This window comes from Hippopotamus amphibius, chromosome 13 (genome assembly GCF_030028045.1).
Source record: "Hippopotamus amphibius kiboko isolate mHipAmp2 chromosome 13, mHipAmp2.hap2, whole genome shotgun sequence".
Lineage (NCBI taxonomy): Eukaryota > Metazoa > Chordata > Mammalia > Artiodactyla > Hippopotamidae > Hippopotamus > Hippopotamus amphibius.
The window spans coordinates 35,910,095-35,929,197 of record NC_080198.1 but is presented as its reverse complement, the minus strand read 5'-3'; the positions used below and the strand labels follow the sequence as shown (position 1 = coordinate 35,929,197).

General features: G+C 57.1%; 2 protein-coding genes across 4 annotated transcripts in view; both read right to left on the bottom strand.

The window, feature by feature from the left end:
• The window catches only part of DUSP7 (dual specificity phosphatase 7), a 32,536-nt gene extending 31,026 nt beyond the window's left edge, over window positions 1-1,510 (bottom strand). The window contains exon 1 of the mRNA XM_057704502.1: window positions 1,109-1,510. The gene's annotated coding sequence lies outside the window, so the exon portion shown is untranslated. The remainder of the gene's footprint in view (window positions 1-1,108) is intronic.
• A 1,031-nt stretch (window positions 1,511-2,541) lies between these two features.
• The window catches only part of POC1A (POC1 centriolar protein A), a 74,425-nt gene continuing 57,863 nt past the window's right edge, over window positions 2,542-19,103 (bottom strand). For all 3 annotated transcript variants that reach the window (XM_057705580.1, XM_057705581.1, XM_057705582.1), the window contains one exon: window positions 2,542-2,746. In XM_057705580.1, the coding sequence (XP_057561563.1) occupies window positions 2,648-2,746 (99 nt within the window). In that variant the 3' untranslated portion in view covers window positions 2,542-2,647. The remainder of the gene's footprint in view (window positions 2,747-19,103) is intronic.

Genomic DNA, 19,103 nt, shown 5'->3' with positions numbered 1-19,103 from the left:
GGAGGTAGCAGGTCTCTGTGCTGTTTTAAAGACTTCCCTGGTGGTGCAGTGGCTAAGAATCTGCCTGCCAATGCAGGGAACACGGGTTCAATCTGGGAAGATCCCACATGCCGCAGAGCAACTAAGCCCATGCACCACAACTGCTGAGCCTGAGTGCCACAGCTACTGAAGCCCATGCACCCTAGAGCCTGTGCTCTGCAACAAGAGAAACCACTGCACTGAGAAGCCCGTGCACCGCAATGAAGAGTAGCCCCTGCTCCCCACAACTAGAGAAAGCCAGAGCAGCAACAAAGACCCAACACAGCAAATAAATAAAATAAATAAATAAATAAATAAAGACAAACGCAGCTCTTCAAGAACTATCTTCTCCCCAGTTTCAGGTCTGGCTGGTGGCTCCATCAAGGCAGGCGTGTGAGTGACAGGAAACCCCTCAGGAGGGCCTGGCCCGGGCCACTCCTGCAAAACCCTCCCCAGCGGCCCATGGCCACGGCTCTGGCCCGCCTCCATCTGGGAGGGCCCAGGTCAGACTGTCCAGGACACGCTGATATTGTCCTACCAGACAAGGTGTGTGGTGTGTGCAGGGGGTGAGTACCCCTCTCCAGACTGGTTACGTCTGATAATGGTGGTGGGGCTTCTAGGGGAAAACACCACACCACTACCTCCCAGGCCATTTCCCAAATCCCTAGCAGACCCTCACATCCACGTTTTCTCCCACAGAGAAAGGGGGACTTCAGAGAGAAATTCAAAACTGGATCCTGGTATAAACTGAAGACGCGATGGGTGGCAACCCTTGCCTGGCCTGTGAGCAGAGCTGCCACACAATGCCTTGGAGACCCTGCTCCTGTCCTGCTGTCCCCAGCAAGGGTCACCATCTGTGTCTTTGAAGAGGGCCTTGCCTGGGCTGGCTGCTCGAATCACCAGAGCCCCAACACCTGGACGCTCCTGCTCCACTGGCCACAACAGGGCAGCCAGCATGGGAGGGGATGACAAGCCTGGCCCCACAAGCTGTGTCCCCTCTGAGCAAGCTGACTTAGGGTTGCCCAGACTCTCCCTAAAAGCCTCCAGGGATGGGGAGCCCATGACCTCCCAAGGCAGCTGAGGCTCTTACCTGCCAATTTAGACCAGCAGGACTTCCAGGCTCTTCTACACACCAGCAGGGCCACATGGGAGCACTGCAGCAGGTTCCTGGGGGCCTCCAAAATGTCCTGAGCCAGCAGCCTCTTCCCCACCTACAGCAGCCTTCATCGTCCTCGGATTGGTGGGGGCAGGGAGCCACAGGCCTCTGTTGAGTACCTACCTCAACACCACCTGACACAAAAACCTGAGGCTCAGAGAGGTTACATCACCATCACACAGCTCGACCAAAGGCAGAGCCTGAGGCCTAACTCCAGACTGCAGCTCTCTCCACCCAGGTAGAAGAGGCAGATTCCCCAGGCCTGTTGTTCAACAGGACTCAACATAGGCTGCCTCTTGTCAGCCCAAGCTCTTAGGCATTCACTCTGCTCCCACCTGGGAGATGCAGAGGCTGGGAACCTCATTAGCTGCCTGGTACTGACAGCTCCTGGGAAGATCTAACACCGTCCTCCCCCCAGGCCCCAGGGCCAGGCAGGTGTGTTGGAGGGTAAATACCGCCTCGGATGGCTAGGCCCCAAGAAGCTGAATGCAGAAGGCATGGACGACACCCAGACATATGGGAAACACTTGCCTGGCTTTCCCGCAAGGAAGCAAGGGAAGCAGCCTATGGGACCCTCAAGAGGAAAGGCAGGTGCCTGAGGCCTCCAGGTCCCAGCTGAAGCAGCAAGGCAGGCCAGCCAGAGGGACAGGGTGTATGCAGGGGCTCTGGCTGTCCTTGCTTCTGAAGACCCCGAATGGCTGCAAACAGGGTGTGCTGGGCTTCAGAGGTGATCCTGGCAGGGGCCGTCTCAAGACACCACTTTCATTCTCCCTTTATGGGCCCTGGGGGTGGGGGGGGACTGATTCGGTCTCACTCAGAACAAGCCATTTCAGGGACAAGCTCCATCAAGTCCATTTTAATCTTCAGATTCCTTTGCCCTCATGCATGCAGAGGCAGAAGCCATCAGGCCCCAGTGAACACATGTGGGGCAGAAATCAAGGCCACTGCAAAGCCACCACCCTCTCCAGAATGCTTGTTCCTGGGTAAAACACACAGATGGGCCCACTTTGGGCCTTTTGTCAGACTTATAGGAAACTCCTGGCTCATCCAACCAATAAGCAGTCCATCTCTACGCCTGGATGAGGGTGGGGGGAAGCCAGTCACATGGTAGAAAGGTTGGTAAGGGAAAAGTGAAAAGCAGGGTGGCTTGGGGGTACCTCCTCCTCCATCTTAGGGCTCCTTAGGACTCCAAGGTAGCAAACATTTTCAAGTGGCTCCTTCACATTAAACTAAACGTGGTCATTTGTGCTTATGGGGGCCCCGCCCGCCTATGGGGGCCCCCCACCACCAGGTGGAGAGTCTCCAGGTGCGGACAGCTGGGTGGAGGGCAGAGGTGCATGACCCCTGGGGCTCTGGGATGGATGGGATTCCCAGAGCTAAATCCCCTTTATTTATTTACCCAAGTCCCCCAGTACAAATCTCCGGCCTGCTGCCCCCCAAATCGACCAAGCTCTTGATTCTTGCCCCCGCTGATCACGGTAGCGTTCTCTGCATGATTAGCTGCTGGTTCTCCAGACACTGCTTCAGCTTGTCTTCCGTCAGCGTCAACCGCTGCTCCAGGATGGAGACTGTCTGCAAAATAAACGGTCAGGCTCAGAGGATGGAGGGGCCACTGGGATGTCCTGGGGCTGCCCTCAGCCGGTCCTGCTCAGCTGCCTCAGTCCGCTGAACAAAGGCCAGCTCTTCCCACCCAGGGCTCCTGCCTGGCGCCTTGTCTCTAGTCTTCATGTCCGCTTCTGCTGGTTCGGGATGGTTGTTCTCTAATGTTTGTCGGGCAGGGGAAGGACACAGTGAGGGAAAATAGGCAGCAGGTCCCACAGACCTCAGTCACTGCCCAAGATAGCCAAGGGTAAGGAATCCCCAGCCCTGGTGGTCTGGCATTTAGACCGGAGTTCCAGAGCAGAAGCCCTTACTCATTTGGGCCAGGCTCTGCCCATAACCAACCAGAGACCATCAAGCATCTCTGTTCCAAAGGTGAGAAAACTGCACTCACAAATGAAGGCGCCCCATCTGGGTACTGCCCACGCCTCAGGCCCTTTGTCTCTACACCTGGAGGGGCTTCCCAGGCTGCAGATGGGTCCCCTGAGCCCACGAGGGCCTCTGTCTGTCTGATTCCACTGAGGACCATTGCAGGAATGTGCTGCCTGGGGTTAGGCCCTAATTCCCCTAATGGGTTTCTGAGCCCATTTTCTCCGCTGTGATGGGAAGGATAATGCCGAGCTCGCAGGAGTCCTGGAGGCTGTGAGGTGACAGCATGGTGCCCAGCACGGTGCCCAGCACTCGGTAGCCTGACTCGCACTGGCCACCATGACAATGCTTGTCGTGTTGGCTTCCAGAGGCTGAGCCTTTGCTCCCTGGCCTCTCCTGCATACCCAGCATGACGGCTGGTCTGTGGATCTGGCTCCCAGACAAAGCTGCAAAAAGCTGCCCCCTCCTCTGGCTTTGGATAGTGTTGGCAGAGGGGCACTGGTGTCCAGGCCCACAGCCGGCCCTGGGCAAGTCCACTGTGAACGATGCTTCCTGTGCTGTGCAGCCTACAGGCATCAGAAAGGGGTCAGATTAAGAAATAAAACTTTCTATTAATTTTACTCGTTTGTAGGCTTTCCCAAGAGGTTTTGCCACCTTCCCTGAGGCTCCACGGAGGCTCTGGGCCTTGGTCCAGTAGAAAGGAAACTTTCCTCTCACATATTTAATAAAACACTGAAACATTTTGGGAGGCAGTTTCCCCTCTAAGGCTGCTATAAATTCTCGCAGCATCCCACAGGCACGTCGGCTGCTCGTGGAGGCTGCTCCTCCTCGCAGCTGGCCCCCTCTAAATGAGCCGGCTGGGCTGCAAGGGCTCTGAGCCCTGGGGCACAGGACAGAGCCTGAAAAGTTGCTGCCCATGGAATATGAACTGCACCCTGAGAGGCAGGGCTGAGCTGAAAGAGACGGTCACATTCCCCGCTGCTGGCCGGCCGGCCAGCCGGCCGGCCATGGAGGGGGTCTGCAGCTCGTAAAAGTGGCGGCGGAAACAGCCCCCAGCTGGCCCAGAGCAGCATTCCTGGAAGTTTCCACTGGCTGCTGCAAAACTCACACTGAGCCAAGCTCCAAAATCATTCCTCATCCAGACTTTTTCCGATGGCTCCGGACTGCAGGCCCCAGTGGGGGAGCCAGCCAGCTTTTTCTCCTCTGCCCAGCACCCCCCCCCCCAACAACACACACGCGCACGCGCGCACACACACAAATTTTTTTTCTTCACAGGGACTGAATTTCCAAATGTGGAGGCAGTGGGTGTTGGGCCAGTGTCAATACCAGGGGTGCCACGCATTTCATGAGGCCTCTACTTAGTTCCATGGAGCAGCCCATACTCCAGCTTGGTAGAAATAAGGGCATTAAATTTGACAATGTTAGATTTCTTTGAGCAGAAAAGCATCACCTATTTCATACCCAGCCCCCTGAATGGAGGGAGGGTGTTGGGGGGGTCCTTCCTTTGGGAGCTATGAGGGGATGCTTCACAGCATGTTACAGACAAACAGGCTAAAAAAAAAGTCCACCCCTCTCAAACCTGCAGCTTCTCCCCTTTCCCAGGCTAGCTTCCGGAAGAGCCATGTCATTTACGTGTTTGGTCTCCGCTTCCACTACTCCCTGAGCCCCCCGCCTACTCTGCCAAGATGCGGGGTGGCAGCCACCACCCAGCGATTCGGCCCACGGGGCCCTTCCCAGTCACATGGGACCCCTCCCAAACCCCTTCCAAGCTGGAAGCATTGGCCAGGGAGAGGAGGACACTTTGTTTTTTGTTGGTTTGTTTCTTTGTTTTTAAAATATTTATTTATTTATTTGGTCGTGCCAGGTCTTAGTTGTGGCTCATGGGCTCCTTAGTTGTGGCACACGAACTCTTAGTTGTGGCATGCATGTAGGATCTAGTTCCCTGACCAGGGATCGAACCCAGGCCCCCTGAATTGGCAGCGTGGCGTCTTAACCACTGCACCACCAGGGAAGTCCCCAGGAGAATACTTTGGATTTCTGTACATTAGAACACAGTACCTGCTTCACAAATTTGTCTTAAAAATCCCATTCTATTAAAGCATGAGACTTCATTTTCATGGGAAACGGATATCCCTCCTGATAAAAGTGAAGACCGGAAACCCTGATCTCCGATTTGCTGACGCACCTTCTCTCCACCAGGGAGAGGGCTTCCCCAGAGATGGAAACACTCCCATCAGGGCAGCCAAGTAGCAGAGGTCAGACATGCTCAGGGCTGGCGGTGCAGACAGCGAGAGGGCAGGCAGGCCACCTGCAGGGAGTCAGCCAGGCCACCACAGGGCCACCACCCCGGCTGCTGGGGCCCATGTGAGGAGGGAGCAGCATCCCTAGCAGGGACTGATTCTGGGCCATGTCACGTGTGGTCACATTTGCAGTGTGGCCTCTACCTGTTGGTTCAGAGCAACATCCCCACAACCACGTGTCAGGGGCACAGCAAGCCTCTGTGAGTGTGTGCTGCCTCAGCCCTGCCCTCCTGAGGCCCAGGGCCACGCCAAGCAGACTGCTCGCGGCTCACCCCACCGCGTGCTCTGGTCCAGGCCTGGGAATTCTCTTCCTGCCACATGGTTCCCGTGATCCCCAGGCCCGGAGACAAGGCCCACTTGCCTTGGAAGGTGAGGAGATGCACTGGAAAGGCAAACACCTCTGCAGTCCCTCTAAGTCCACGCTCCCAGCCCAGTCACCTCGCTTTCCAGCCTCTCACCAAGTCCCCAAGGAGGACTGGGTGGGGTGGTAGGTGCCAAAGAAGGAAATGGCCTTGCCCGACATGAGTGTCTGTAAGGTTAGGGACTTAAGTTTAAGTAGGGCAAAGGGAAACTGGAGAAGGGGCTGAGGAGTCTGGTGTCCTGGCTGCTGGGCAGATCTGTCTGGGCAAGGTGTCTATCATTCGGGACTCCTTCGTTCTGGGGTCCAAACTCTTCCACAGAGAGGCCTCCTGTCTGTGGACCTTGGAGAAACCAGGCAGCTCATGCCCTTCCCCTGGCTCTGTACCATCCAGACACGAGGTCACCTTTGTAATTGGGTGTGAAGCCCAGACTCGAGGGAAGACCTAGGACTGGGCTCTGGGGGGCCACCCTGATTCCTGACACACTCTGCTCCAGGGGTGGCTCTTGGCAGCTGACACTCCCGGAGCACTCACCATGTGCCAAGCACTCTGTTCTCTACAATGACCCCTTGGGGTGGGAGCCTTTAACACCCCCATTTTTTTCCGATGAGGAAACCAAGGCACGCTGACATAAACTTGCCAAAAGTCACAGAGCATATAAATGACAAATCTGCACTGTGAACCCTGGTGGCCTGGCTTCAGAGTGCAGGCTAAGGCATCAGGAACTGTTCACCTCTGCTCTGTCCACATGCACCGCATATAAGGAGAGGCCTAGCCTACTTGTCCCCCACCTCTGCCCCTGCTTGCACTGGCAGTGCCTGAGGGCCATCGGCCCTGTGACCCAGAGACCTGCTTGTGCCCAAGCTCGAGCAGTCTGAGGACGTGCTCCTGGATCCCTATTCTCACCCAGTGGCAGCCCCCACTCTGTCCTGTCCAGGCCACTTGGTCTGATGGCTCTGGATTAAATGAAAAGCAGCAGTTGGAAAGGACATCCCTCAGGGTCACCCAGCAGCGCCCTCACACCATTAGGTCACTCTCCAAGGCAGTTCCTAGGCCTCAGACACCCCCAGTGCCCATGAAGTGGAGTCTCTTATCTGGCTAAACATTTAGGTTTGGAATTATCATAAGTCACAACTCTGAGCTATGAAAAGGCAATATTATAGGAATAAAAGGGACATACTGACAAGAACCTTTTAATAGAGATGCAATGAGAAATGACCCTAACACCTTAATTTTACATGCTTCCTCTCACTGGGGTGCTGTGTCACTACAGTGTAAGAAATCAGGCCCTAGACACACTGTGGTACTCGCCCAGGTCACTGCTGGCGCCCCACCCCTCACAAGACTGGGCTTTAAACAAGGCACCTCCCTCCATGAATGGGAGCAACAGGAAGAATTCAGACTCCACGCCTGGACACTGTTACTCCTTACCCAACACTGTCTGCCTCCCAGGGTCACGGCCTTCACCTGTGAGCCATGAGGGAGCCTCTTGGGGCAAGGTCATAGGGGACCCAGAAGTGTCACCTTCAAAGTCACTCCTGTCAGAGGGTCACCTGGGGGCTTGTTTCAGAACCACCTTCTCCTGCTGTTACCAGCGATTTCCAAGAAGCCACAGCCCTTCTCATGGAAAATCGTTCCCTTAGAAACACTCTCGTTTGCTGTTGAATGAATTCTGTTGTTTCTCTAGACCCAGGGTTGGCACACTCGACCTGCTGCCTGTTTTTGTAAATGAGGTTTTATTGCTATGCCCGTGTGCTTACGTGTTGTCTATGGCTGCTTCCTGGCTACAGTGGCAGGTTGAGTAGTTGTGACCAACTCTCTGGCTCACAGAGCCTAGAATGTTTACCATTAAGAACAAGTGTGCCGACGCCTGCCCTAGACTCTCTCTTCACTCACTCAGATCCTCTCCAGACACCACCCTGTGCTGGCCTGTGAAAGGCCCAGGGTGACAATGGCGCAGAGCAGACAGACTCGGCTGGGCGCGCAGGGTGCGCGGCGGGTTGAAGAGGCAAGCGCTAAGCAGCTGCACAGACCAGCGGGGTGTGCTGGGGAAACAGAGGGCGCTGCGTGGTCAGAGCCGGGGTGGGGGCTCTAGGAAGTGAGAGGGGCAGGAAGGCCCCGAGGTGGGAGGGAGGGCAACAAGCAGGAGAGGGGCCTCAGAGGAGGCAGGAGATGGGACCGGGCCCTGCAGGCCATGCCCGGCAGCCCCATCTTCGGCCTCAGAGCAGCAGCAAGGTGCTGGGGGTTTGAGACCGAGGGGGGATGAGACTCCACTGACTGCTACATGGGGACGGTCTGGGGAGTGGTTGTGTGGCTGTGATCAGGCGTAACGGAGGCAAGAGAGAATGAGAGGAGATGACGGTGGCTTGGAACGGGGGAGGGGGCTAAGGAGGAACGTGGACACAGTCAGAGCTATCCAAGGGGTATGAACCACCACCACCTGGTGGTGAGTCAGATGGGGAACAAGAGAGAGGAGAATGTGCTCCCGGGGCTGAGAACACAGGACGAGGATGGGCTCCACGCTGGACAGGCTGAGGCCCCTCTGAGAGGGTCAGGGAGGCCTGGGGTGGTGGCAGAAGAAGCCTGGGCCAGCAGCCGTGTTGTTCTGCATTTCTGCAAAACAACATCCTCATTAATGGGGGGAGAGGGGGCTGGGGGGAAGAGAGGGAGAGGGAGAGGGCAGTGAACCCACAAGCCCCTGGACACTGGAGAGGAGGATCCAGTGCGGGTGAGCTGCGGGCTCCAGCCAGGGCTTGGGACCAAGTCAGTGACGCTGCTGAAGCCCCCTGGAAAGCAGCCTGGCCCCTCAGTGGGCACGGATGGCGAGACTGCCCAACCCAGGGACCCGACAGGAAGGAGGATGCTGGAGGCACTGGGGACCAAACCCAAGAGCATGGGGGAGGCCAGCTCAGGCCAGAGGGTGGGGTTCCCGTCATGACTCGCCCCTGGAGTTCTCCAAGGAAAATCCCCCCAGGAGAGGCTCAGCAAGGCCATCTCGTTGGAATCCTGATTTTCCTGCTGAGGGGGGAGAAGACATTGTGATCTGTCTCCTACTGGGGCAACATTAACAAGGGTGAGCAGCTTCTCTCCCTCACAGTTCAACAGTGTAAGATGTTTTATGAAACACCCTGAAGGGCCTTCTGCGTGCGGGGTGAGAGCAACCAACTTTAAAGTGACAGGCTTTTCTCTCCAGTCCCCTAAGAATTGTAGTGACACCTGAAGAAGCTGCACCAAAAGGCCAGTCCTCGGCCATAAGTCTGGCACCCGGGGCTCCCAACTCCAAGTGGGAGGGAACACAACGCGGGGGACATTTTGACAGAGCCACGGCTCCAAACTCGGCTGCCTCAGATGCCTTTTCTCCACCGCAGCAGTCCCCAACCTTTTCGGCACCAGGGACCAGTTTTGTGGAAGACAATTTTTCCACGGATGGGGGGGTCTGGGGGTGGGGGATGGTTCAGGCAGTCATGTGAGCGATGGGGCAGGTGAAGCTCACTCACCCGCCACTCACCTCCTGCTGTGAGGCCTGGGGGTTGCGGTCCCCTGCTCTACCAGTATCTATCAAGTCATCAGGTGTCTGCACCCCTGCAGGGTCCAAACTGGCCTCCGTAGGACAGAGCCTGGGTATGTGTATATACATCCACTGGCCTACGAGGTGGCCAAGGGAAAAGGCTCCACCCCTGACTCCTATGATGGGGCCTCATGAATCTATGATGCCAGGAGAAGCCCAAGTGGGTCTGCAGGGCCTGACTGTATAGCCGGGAGGGCCTGGGCAGCGAGGGGCTGGGGCCGCGATAGTTCGAGTGGGTCCAGGGAAGAGTTGTGCAGGCATCGCATGGAAGAGGCGAGAGTCCAATGTTCCCTGGGAGAATAGATCCCCCACCCTCGGAAGAGGTGGAACAGAGCAGAACGGGGGTGGTGCTCCGGCAGCCTCGTGGAGCAGCGCACAGTCCTTTCAGGCCCGCGTGCTCTCCCTGGGCTCTGCGGGCCCTTCCTTTGTCCCCCTTCCTCTCGTTGACTGCCCACTTCCCAGGCCCCCACATCCTCACAGCGTGGCCTCCCCTTCTTTCAGCCCTGCCAAACTCTTTTTGCTCCTCGGCCTGGTTTCCTCTTGAAGCGGGCTTGTCCTGCATTTTTCCTTAGCTTCCCCCGCCTTGTTCTCATTTCTGCCTCCTTTTTAGGCTTCTTTTTCATTCCCTTTTCACTTTGTGTTTGGGGAGACGGCAAGGAGAAAAAGGGCAAGATGTGTCGATGTGGCCCACAGGGACTGACCTCCACGTGGAGTCCAGACCCCTGACTTGGCTCCCCTGCTCTGGGGCTTATGCCGGGGCTGGCAGACCTGGGAAGGAGAGTTCCAACCCTGACAGGAGGCCCAGAAGGCCTCTGTGAGGAGATAGCACAAGACAGGCCAAAGGAAGTGTGTTCTAAGTACAAGGTGCAATCAGTGCAAAGGCCCTGAGGCAGAGAAGAACAGAGTACAGTCTTGGCACTGTCAGGAGGCCAGTGTGGTTGGTTTGGAGTGACTGAACAGGGAAGAGAGTGTGGTGGCCAGAAGGAAGGTGCAGGAGGCGCCCCAGGGCTCTTAGCCAAACAGGGACAGGAATGGGAAGCCTCCACTCCCTGGCACTGCCTCAACAGACTCACAAATCTGAGCAGGTACAGCCAGGGAGGATGGTGCTCCTGCATGCTTGTGGCCAGTTTTCCAAGAGCTGGATCCAGAGTGGACTTTGGGAGAAGGGGCTCAGCCTGGGAACTGATCATGGCTGCCTAGTTTCACAACAGGTGGTGAAATAAGAAGGAGTGAACTGGCACTTCAGAACACAGACCAAGGTGCACCCCCCGAGCCAGGTCCCTTCCAGCTCCTCCTTCCAGAGCCACTGTTGCCACCACCTTTACTGAAGGCCTCTTGCACATACTGGGGTGCAAGTGGAGCAGGAAAACTGAAGCCATAAATTCTACAAAGCCCGAAGCCCTGAGGGGCCGCCGAACCCCCACGAGCCCTCCTGACATCATCATCCACCCTCACACTTGTCAGGTGCCCATCACATGCAGCAACCGAGAAATAAATTCTGGCTCTTAGGGGCTTCTAGGCACTGATGGGATGCAGTGCCAGTCCTACCTGGGCGGGCTTTTGGCAAGGCTGCCAATGATTAGTAGTGAATAGCATTTTGGAGGAAGGGAAAAGAATGAGGGTGACCAGCCAGCTGTTCTCTCCACATTTCTCAGCTATTTGGCTAGTTCCTTATGAAACGCATCCACGTGTGCAGGCCTCACTCACTCCAGGCTTTCCACTGCACTCCCCAGTGCTGTCCAGCTCTGGGGCAGCCCTTCTTCCCAGCAGTCCCCACTCCCCCAGTCAGGGCACTTCCACGTCCACTTCCATGTCTAAGCAGAACCCCACAGGGTGCCTGGGGCCCCTCCTGGGTGAGTGGTATTGTTTTCTATGGTTGGAAGGTGCTCCTGGGCCTCCCTGGAACATGGAAGACAGGTGGCACGGAGGTGGACAGGGTGGCTGGGCCAGAGGCAGACAGACGACGGAGGCTGAGAGCTGACATCCAGTCACGTGCCCCTTCCAGCACTCTGCCTTGTGTTGAGGGGAATTAAAACTGCTCTGGGATGGCAGTCTCAAGGGAAGCCAGGAGACCGGGGCCTCGGTGTCTGAATGGAGCAAGAGGGCTGAAACGGTTGGGGCAGGAGGGCCACACAAGCACACACCTGCTACAGCGCGGGGAGGAGGTCAGGGTGAGAGAAGGGATGCGTGTAGGGCAGAGGCAGCACCTGGGAGAAGGCGGGGAGGGCAGTGGGAACGGTGCAGGCACAACAGGGCCCTGGAGCGGCTGGGGGAGGCCACAGGAAGGGCTGACGAGGGTGCAGGGAATGTCCAAGCCCCCTCTGGCTCCTGTGTCGGGCTGGGCGTGGTAGTCGTGTCAGGACTCTGCCCAAGGGGTCTCCTCACCTGCCCCAGGCAGGCTCCCCCTGCCCCAGGGCCCCCCATACACAGTCAGTGTGTGGGCCCCGGGCACGTCCCACTTGGTGACTGCTCCTCTCAGTCCCCACCCATCCTTTTGCCTTTTGCTTCCCGGTGACGCCTCACCCCCTTGCCCTCCACACTGCTTCTGCTATATTCCTTTTCCGTTCAAGAGCTCAGGAAGAAAGGCCAGACTCCTGGGCGTAGCATTCACATGGCACGCAAGGCCTGTGCTGCCTGTCACTGCTGCTCTCCCTGCCCAAAGCCCACCACCCGGCCCTGCTCCCCCAAGACGTCCTCCTCATCCCCGTCCCAGCGCTAGTGTCCCTGCCCTCCTCCTCTCTCAGCATGTCATGGCTGTGACACAGGTGTGGGTCTTGGAAAAATGCTGTCAGAGTGACTCCTGGTCTCCACTTTTGTCCTGGGTGGTAAGAGCACAGCCTCTGGAGCTGTACTGCCTGGGTTCAAACATGAACTTGACCACCAACTTGCTGAGTGGTCTTGGGCAAGTTATCTGACCAGGGTTTCAGATTCCTCGTCTGTGCAACACATCTCTTGTCAAGCCATTGTAATAGGGTTGGCCAAAACGTTCACTTGGGTTTTTCCATAACATCTTACGGAAAAACCCAAATGCACGTTTTGGCCAACTCGATACTTTATTACTAGCTAATATTTACGTGGCACTTGCTCTGGGCAGGGGTGCACTGTGGGCAACATGGCTCCCCCAGCTCACAGGGGCCATGGCTGAGCTCCGGGCTGTTTGGCGGGGGAGGGGGACCCCTAGGCACAGATGGGGCTTGAGGAGGCCCCAGAGAAGGTGGCCTGTGGTCAGGCCTCGTAGGGTCTGAGCCATCAGGGCACGTGGTGGTCTGGCTGCTTCTTAAAGATCTCCAGGGACGGAAAGATCCTTTTAATCATTTCCAGGCTTGCGGTTGACTCTGGCTTCTCCAGGCGGTCTTCCCAGACGGGCTGGCCACCCCAGCCCCCTTCCCCCAACACAGGAGCCAGATTCCTGGGGGGCACAGGGGCCCAGGTGCCCTGGGTCTCAGGGAGAGGGCACAGTCAACCCAGCCATGCCAATGGAGGCACTTGCGCCAGGCTGTGGGAGACAGCCAGGAGCTGGCCATTGGCTCAACGCCCCCGTCTCGACTGTGCCGCACAGAATGTCTAACTTTCCTATGGTTTCATTGCACAGATGGAAAAATGTGGAATTAATCTCCCCTGTAGTAGGGTTTTGACTTCACTCAGATTCTAAAGATCTAAAACAGATGCAATAAAAGGGGAATCTCTTTGCTGTGGGGTCTTGTGAGCTATCAAAACAAAGTGGGGCTGCCGGGCCCAGCGCCTGCCTGGCTCTGCCTTGTCTCCCGGCAGCTCCGGCTTTGGCTCTCGGTGTTCGTGCACACGTATGCGCACACACACAAGGCCCTGGCTTGCTGAGGGGGCCCTGGCCAGCCCGCTGCCACACGTCAGGGCTGAATGGGGGCCGGAGGGGCCAGCTCATCTCCCCGGGGGACAGGGGTTGCTGGTCAGCCTCTGCCCAGAGCCTGAAGGTCTGTGACACGGGCCTCTGAGTCAGAGGTGTGGGTGCCGGCCCTGGAGCAGCCTGCTGACAGCCATCAGAGTGCCAGCCCCACGAGGACAGGGGTTTCTGCCTATTTTCACTCACCACTGTCTTCCTGCCTCCAGGCACAGCTCCTGGCACATCACACGTGCACACTGAGTGCTGGAGGGACACACTCCAGACCCTGAGTGCCAAGGGAATGCAGAGAAGGCAGGTTCTACACCAGCCAGTCCAGCTCCCCTGGGCCTGGGGCAGCCCTTCTCTGGGAATGAGCCTGTCTGGCTGGTGAGGAACGTCCCCCCAGCTTGGACCTTGGACCTGACGGGCTTGAGGGGGTGGCGGAGAAGGGACAGGAGGGCAGGCAGGCTGGAGCCCGAGGGTCCACCACCAGCTGGTCTTGGGAGGGAGGAAGCCTCCTGGCCTCAGCAGGAAGTGGGGATGTGCAAAGTGGGGTAGGAATCCAGGAAGCAGCCCAGTTCCTCCTCCCCGCCTCCTGCCTGATTTGACGAGGACTAAAAGCTTCGAGGCCTGAACTTCAGAGGGGAAGGAATGCAGATTCCTGCTCGTGCTGATGTCTAACTTGTTAACTTGTCCAGGATCACGCACAGCTGATGCACAGAAAAACAAGCTGCTAAATAAATTCCTCCCAACCTCTCTGGGCTCAACAACTGTCTTTTTAACCACCCTCGTCACCCCACAGTCTGCTGCTAACAACACAAAATGACCTTTTGTCCCTTGAGCCCAGAGGTCCGCGTTTCTGCTTCACATTATCTCAGGGACATAGGATTTCTCCGGCATTTCTGCATCCCCCAGCCCCCACCTCTAACGAGGATTAGCTGTCTTCAAGAAGCACATGAAACACTATTTCCTATTGCTGGATTAGCTATAGGATTAAAGAATCTTGGCTAATTTACCTTCCTCATGGCTTTATAGCAACTCCTTTTACATGAATGCAGGCTTTTCCATATTACTGCTTACCCTCAAAGAAGAAGCTGTAAAAAGCAGGTCCACTCACCACCATCTATAAATCCGGATGCTCCAGGGACCCATAGGGTGCTACGTACACCAGGAGGAAGACCTGAGCCACACGCCTCATCAACCCTGGCCTGGGTTCAAGCTCATCTCTTTGCCAGCCACGAGCAGGCCACCAGGGAAGCCAAGTGTCTGACAAGGACAGGCCCCAAGGTACGGGAGGCCAGTCACTGCTCAGCCACAGGCTCTGTTGTCCTCTGCTCCAGGGTGAGTCCAAACAGGGCTAAGCGTGGGGCATGAACCTTGGCCATGGCCACCTTCACTATCCCACTTCTTCAGATGCTCGCTTTTTCAGCAATCCGTATAAAATAGTTAATTTGCCAACACCTGATAAAACTCAATTGTCACAAGTCAGAGAGACTGCTTGGTAGCCTGCTGGGGGCCTGGAAAACCTCCGTACAGGCAAGTCAGGCTGTGGCTACTGTCCAACAGGCCCACCTCAGGGACGAAGGCTCACAGGCTCACCCTGCCCTGCCTAGTACCTGCTGAGCCACAGTGGGAGACCCAGCCTCTCGTCTTGGCTGGTTTTCCGGAGCTACCACCTAGGCCCAGATTAGAATAGGGGGCACAGAACCGCTCCCCCAACTGCCACGCTCTGCTGAGTTCAAAGCTCCTTCCTGCTTTTTCTCCTCCACCCAGCTGTGGCTACTGTGGGTACAGTGAGGGTCTGTAGCCACGGTTCAGGCTCAGACAGGGCCTTCTGCAGAGCGGGCGGAGGGCCACGGCAGGCCCGACTGCGGCCTTTCCCGACCCAGCTCTCATAGCGCTTCATTCAGGAGGGCACCAAGTGGCCACAGGGCAGCTGGGGCTGGTGAATCTCAGAGCCGCGTAGGCCTGTTTGGTGCTGCCTGTCATAACTAGAACTCACAGGCCCCCTCCCATGGCCTGTGCCTGACCCTTCTTTGGAGGGCCCTTGGGTCCCCAGAGCAGTGAGAGCAAATTGCCTGGGTGCCCTTACCCCCTCCTCTCAGAGTCATCCAGAGTCAGTCTGAATGAGGCATCCCTGCATGGGCCTAGCTCTCCTGCTTCAGTCCCTGCTCCCCCTCCCCCAGCTCCAGGCCTGCTCTGGGCCTCACAGGAGAAATCTCATAAGACCGTGAACATTCCCAGGCCCCAGAGGTAACCACAGCCATCCAGAGCCCAGCTGGTGGGCGGGGACCTTCCATCTGCAGCTTCTTTGGGAAGGGGGTGCTTTTTGCTACAATCACAGACAGGATAGAAGATGGAGTTGCCATCCAGACCCCTCACGCGATAAACACAAGCTCGCCTGTCTTTGAGTGCTGCCAGCACACCGGCCCTGATGTGGTGCTCCCCACACCTCTGCATTTGCAAAGCCAGAGAAGCCTGCGCATAAACTGCCAAAATGAATAACAGGGCTGGGGAAGGGCCAGGGCCCAGCCCCTCCACAACTGGCTGGAGTCAGACCCACAGTGTCTTCCGTTCCTTGTCCCCAGGAAGCAGCCTCTTAACAGAGGAAAAACAAGTCTCTTGTCTCCAAACCCCAAGTGGCAGGAGCTCAGGTTGTCCTGAACTCGACTTTGGCCCGCGGGCAGCCCCTACATACCCATGGAGAGGAGGCGGGCTAAACCCACTGGGGATTACACACGGTGGAGGCCGGGCGGGGAGACGTGCTGCCGTGGCGGGGGCCCACTCGCGTGGGAACCGGCAAGTCACCCCCGCGGCCCTGCCTGCGTGTGTAAGCGCCGTGGGGAGGGCTGCACACACCCCACACACAGGGGTCACTCTGGGGAGGGGTGGCGGCTGGGCACACCTGGCAGGACCCTCCCCCAGGGAAAATGGCACAACTGCTCTAAAATCTGGAGTCTGCTTCCACAAACAACAGCTGATCCGTCCAGGAAAGAGGGACACCGAGCGCGCCTGAGGGTGGTCAGGCAGCGTGGCCCTCGCCGGGTGGGCGCGGTGTTCCCACCTTCCCCCCAGTGTGGAACGGGATGCCTCACCTGAGCAGCCCATCAGACAAGAAACGGCCAGGCCCGTGGGGGGCCGGGGCAGGGTGTCTTGAAGCAACAGGTCACTCCACCTGACTCTCCAAAGTGAACAGGCCAAAATCTTTATCCTTGTTCAGTTAGGTCAGCAGAGTCACAACCACCAGGACCTTTAAGCCACAGGGCTGGGTGGGCCTGCCCTCGCCTGCTTCCCACGGCTCACATGTTCCAGAACCCGAGCCCAGCGGCCCCCCATGAGTCACAGGAACCTGAATGTGTGACATCACAGCCTTGCTGTGGCCAGCCTCAAGCACGGCTGCCATGAAAAAACACAGTTGGAGCAGGAATTTCATGGCTTGGTATTTTTAAAAAGCAGCAAGATGCGAAACCGGAGTCAAAAATAACTTTGCTGTGGGCTTCTGAGGCGAAACCACCGGCTGCCTGCCAGGCCTGGGCCCCTTACTGCAGCCTCCCCAGCTCCCGGGTACTGTCCACATCACCACGCCCCATGCCCTCGCCCCTGAAGAAGACCTAGGGCCTCTGCAATTTCCAGACACTACCCAACCTCTGTCACTCAGGAGTCTGTGGAGGAAGTGAAGGGGGCCAAGGCGGGAGGTGAGCTCACAGGGGACTCTGGCTGTGAAAACAGCCTCTCCCTGCTCACTGCTTAGCTTCCCAGCACCTGTGAAAGGGACCTCTAAATCACTTGGTGGCACCCCCACAAGAACACAAGGGGAAAGGTCAGGGCCTCTGTCTGGAAACCCACGGAATGCCCAGCACCAAGCAGGCAGGCCTGGCAGGGGTCCACTCTGGAGCCCTTCCTCTTGGAGTGGCCACAAGGGGGAGGGGCCAGGCCAGGGGCGGAGCGGAGGGGTGACGCACGGAGAGAAGGCCCTAAGAGCAGTCCCAGCCCCACCGGAGACGCTGCCTTCTGCTGCCCACCCCAGGGGACAGACAGATGGGCAGGGCCTAAAGTCTCCCCTCTACGGAGGAGGAAACCACGGCTTCCCCAGAAAGAGGCAAGGCTGTGCCAGAGCATCTGGGGCTTCCGACTCCTGATCTGAGCTTTTCTCTGACTCCTGCGGGCCTCTGAGGTCGAGCCTTCTATCTCCGGAAGAGAAGACTGGAGCAGGCCCAGCAGGACAGTGACCAGGGTGGCCGCAGGACAGGTGTGTGTTCTCCCCAGAAGGGGAGGGGAGAAGGTGAGACCCAGGACAGGCTTCTGAGAGGAAGAGAGGGGGCACACACATGGTACCCAGCACCCACACCTGTGACCTCAGCTCTTAGATGCTCTTGAGGATTCCCATGAGGGTTCTGAAAAACAAAAAATCTCCCAAAGAAAAATCTAAATCCCATGGTTAGGAAAAATATTTCCCCCCACAACCATTACGGTAACTCAATTCTAAGGATGGCTATCACAAGATACATATATATCTTTGAAGAGCTTCAATCTCGGCCCTGATGCCTGGGTCTGGGTTCAAGGACCCCATTTAATGGGCCCCATGACCCATCCCTGATTTTCAATGGTCCCCAGGCACCCCTGTCCCTCGAGTCACCTCCTGGGCCCTCCTCCTTCCTGGACCTGGGGAAAGACCTCCTCTTTGTTTCCCTCTCATCCAAATGCCTATTTAGACCACTAGAGTCTCACTGGCAGCTCAAAAGCATTCCTGGGACTCCAGCAGTTACAGAGATGCATGGAATGTCCACTCCTGTATCACCTGACCACGCTGGTGACTGCCCACACTGACCCTTGGAGAACACTGATGTAATGTCACGCTTCACAAGCAGCCAACATCAGCCTAGCGTACTCAGGTAACCGGAGCTACACCATAGTGTTTAGAGGACATGAGCAGGCTTGGCTGACCCCACTTTACATGCGAGGAAGCTGAGGCTCTGGGGAGCAACATCACCTGCCCAAGGTCACCCAGGTGATGAGCAGTGGAGCTGGCCCTCAAGACCAGGAGGGCAAGTAGGCCCAGGCTAAGGGGCAGTGGCTCACTGGGCTGAGCACAGCAGCCCTCACACCCAAGTGGGGGACCTCTGCTCCCCACAGCTGATAGGGACGTGTGAGGCCAAACATGCCCTGGCTGCTCAGGACACAGTGTCCGGCTGGGATCCAGGTCCTGAGGAGCTCAGTGGAGGAAACCGTGAGGCCCCAAAGAGCAAACTCACAGGGGCAATGGGGGGACTCTTTCACACAAAGAAGGGCCAGGGCAAGGGGGCGTGCTCTCTGGCCAGTGACCTCAGGGACCGGACCTGCTGGGCTCTGTAATCACAAAGCACTGAGCAAGGGCTTGTGGCCTTAACTTTCAGGAAGGTCAAGTTTGGTTTGCAGATAAACTTCTCGATGAAGCCATTCCCTAACTACACCGAAACTGGTTAGCAAGGGAAGCTGGGGAAGCTCTGACTTACAGAGGGTCAAGCTCAGGATCACCTGGCATCCTGGAGAAGCCCCAGGCTGTGGAGCCCAGAGCTGGTCCAGGCACAATAAGCCGGTACTAACACCTTATCTGCACCAGGCATGAGGCAAGCTGTGGGCACCAGGTGGGAGGATAACCCAGGGCTGCAGAGGAAAGCTCTTGGAAAGCTGCAGGCCTCAGGTAAACATCAGGGGGAATATTATGATAAGGATGTGATCCCCACACTCTGAGAACTCTCCATCTAAAACAACACTGTGGGGAGACCTGACAGCCTGGGACAGACGGAAGAGCGAACACGCTCGGGAGACGCGCGAAGGGCTTTGGACATTGCAAGGCCATCCCATCCTATTTCCCTGAATAAATATACTTTTGAAA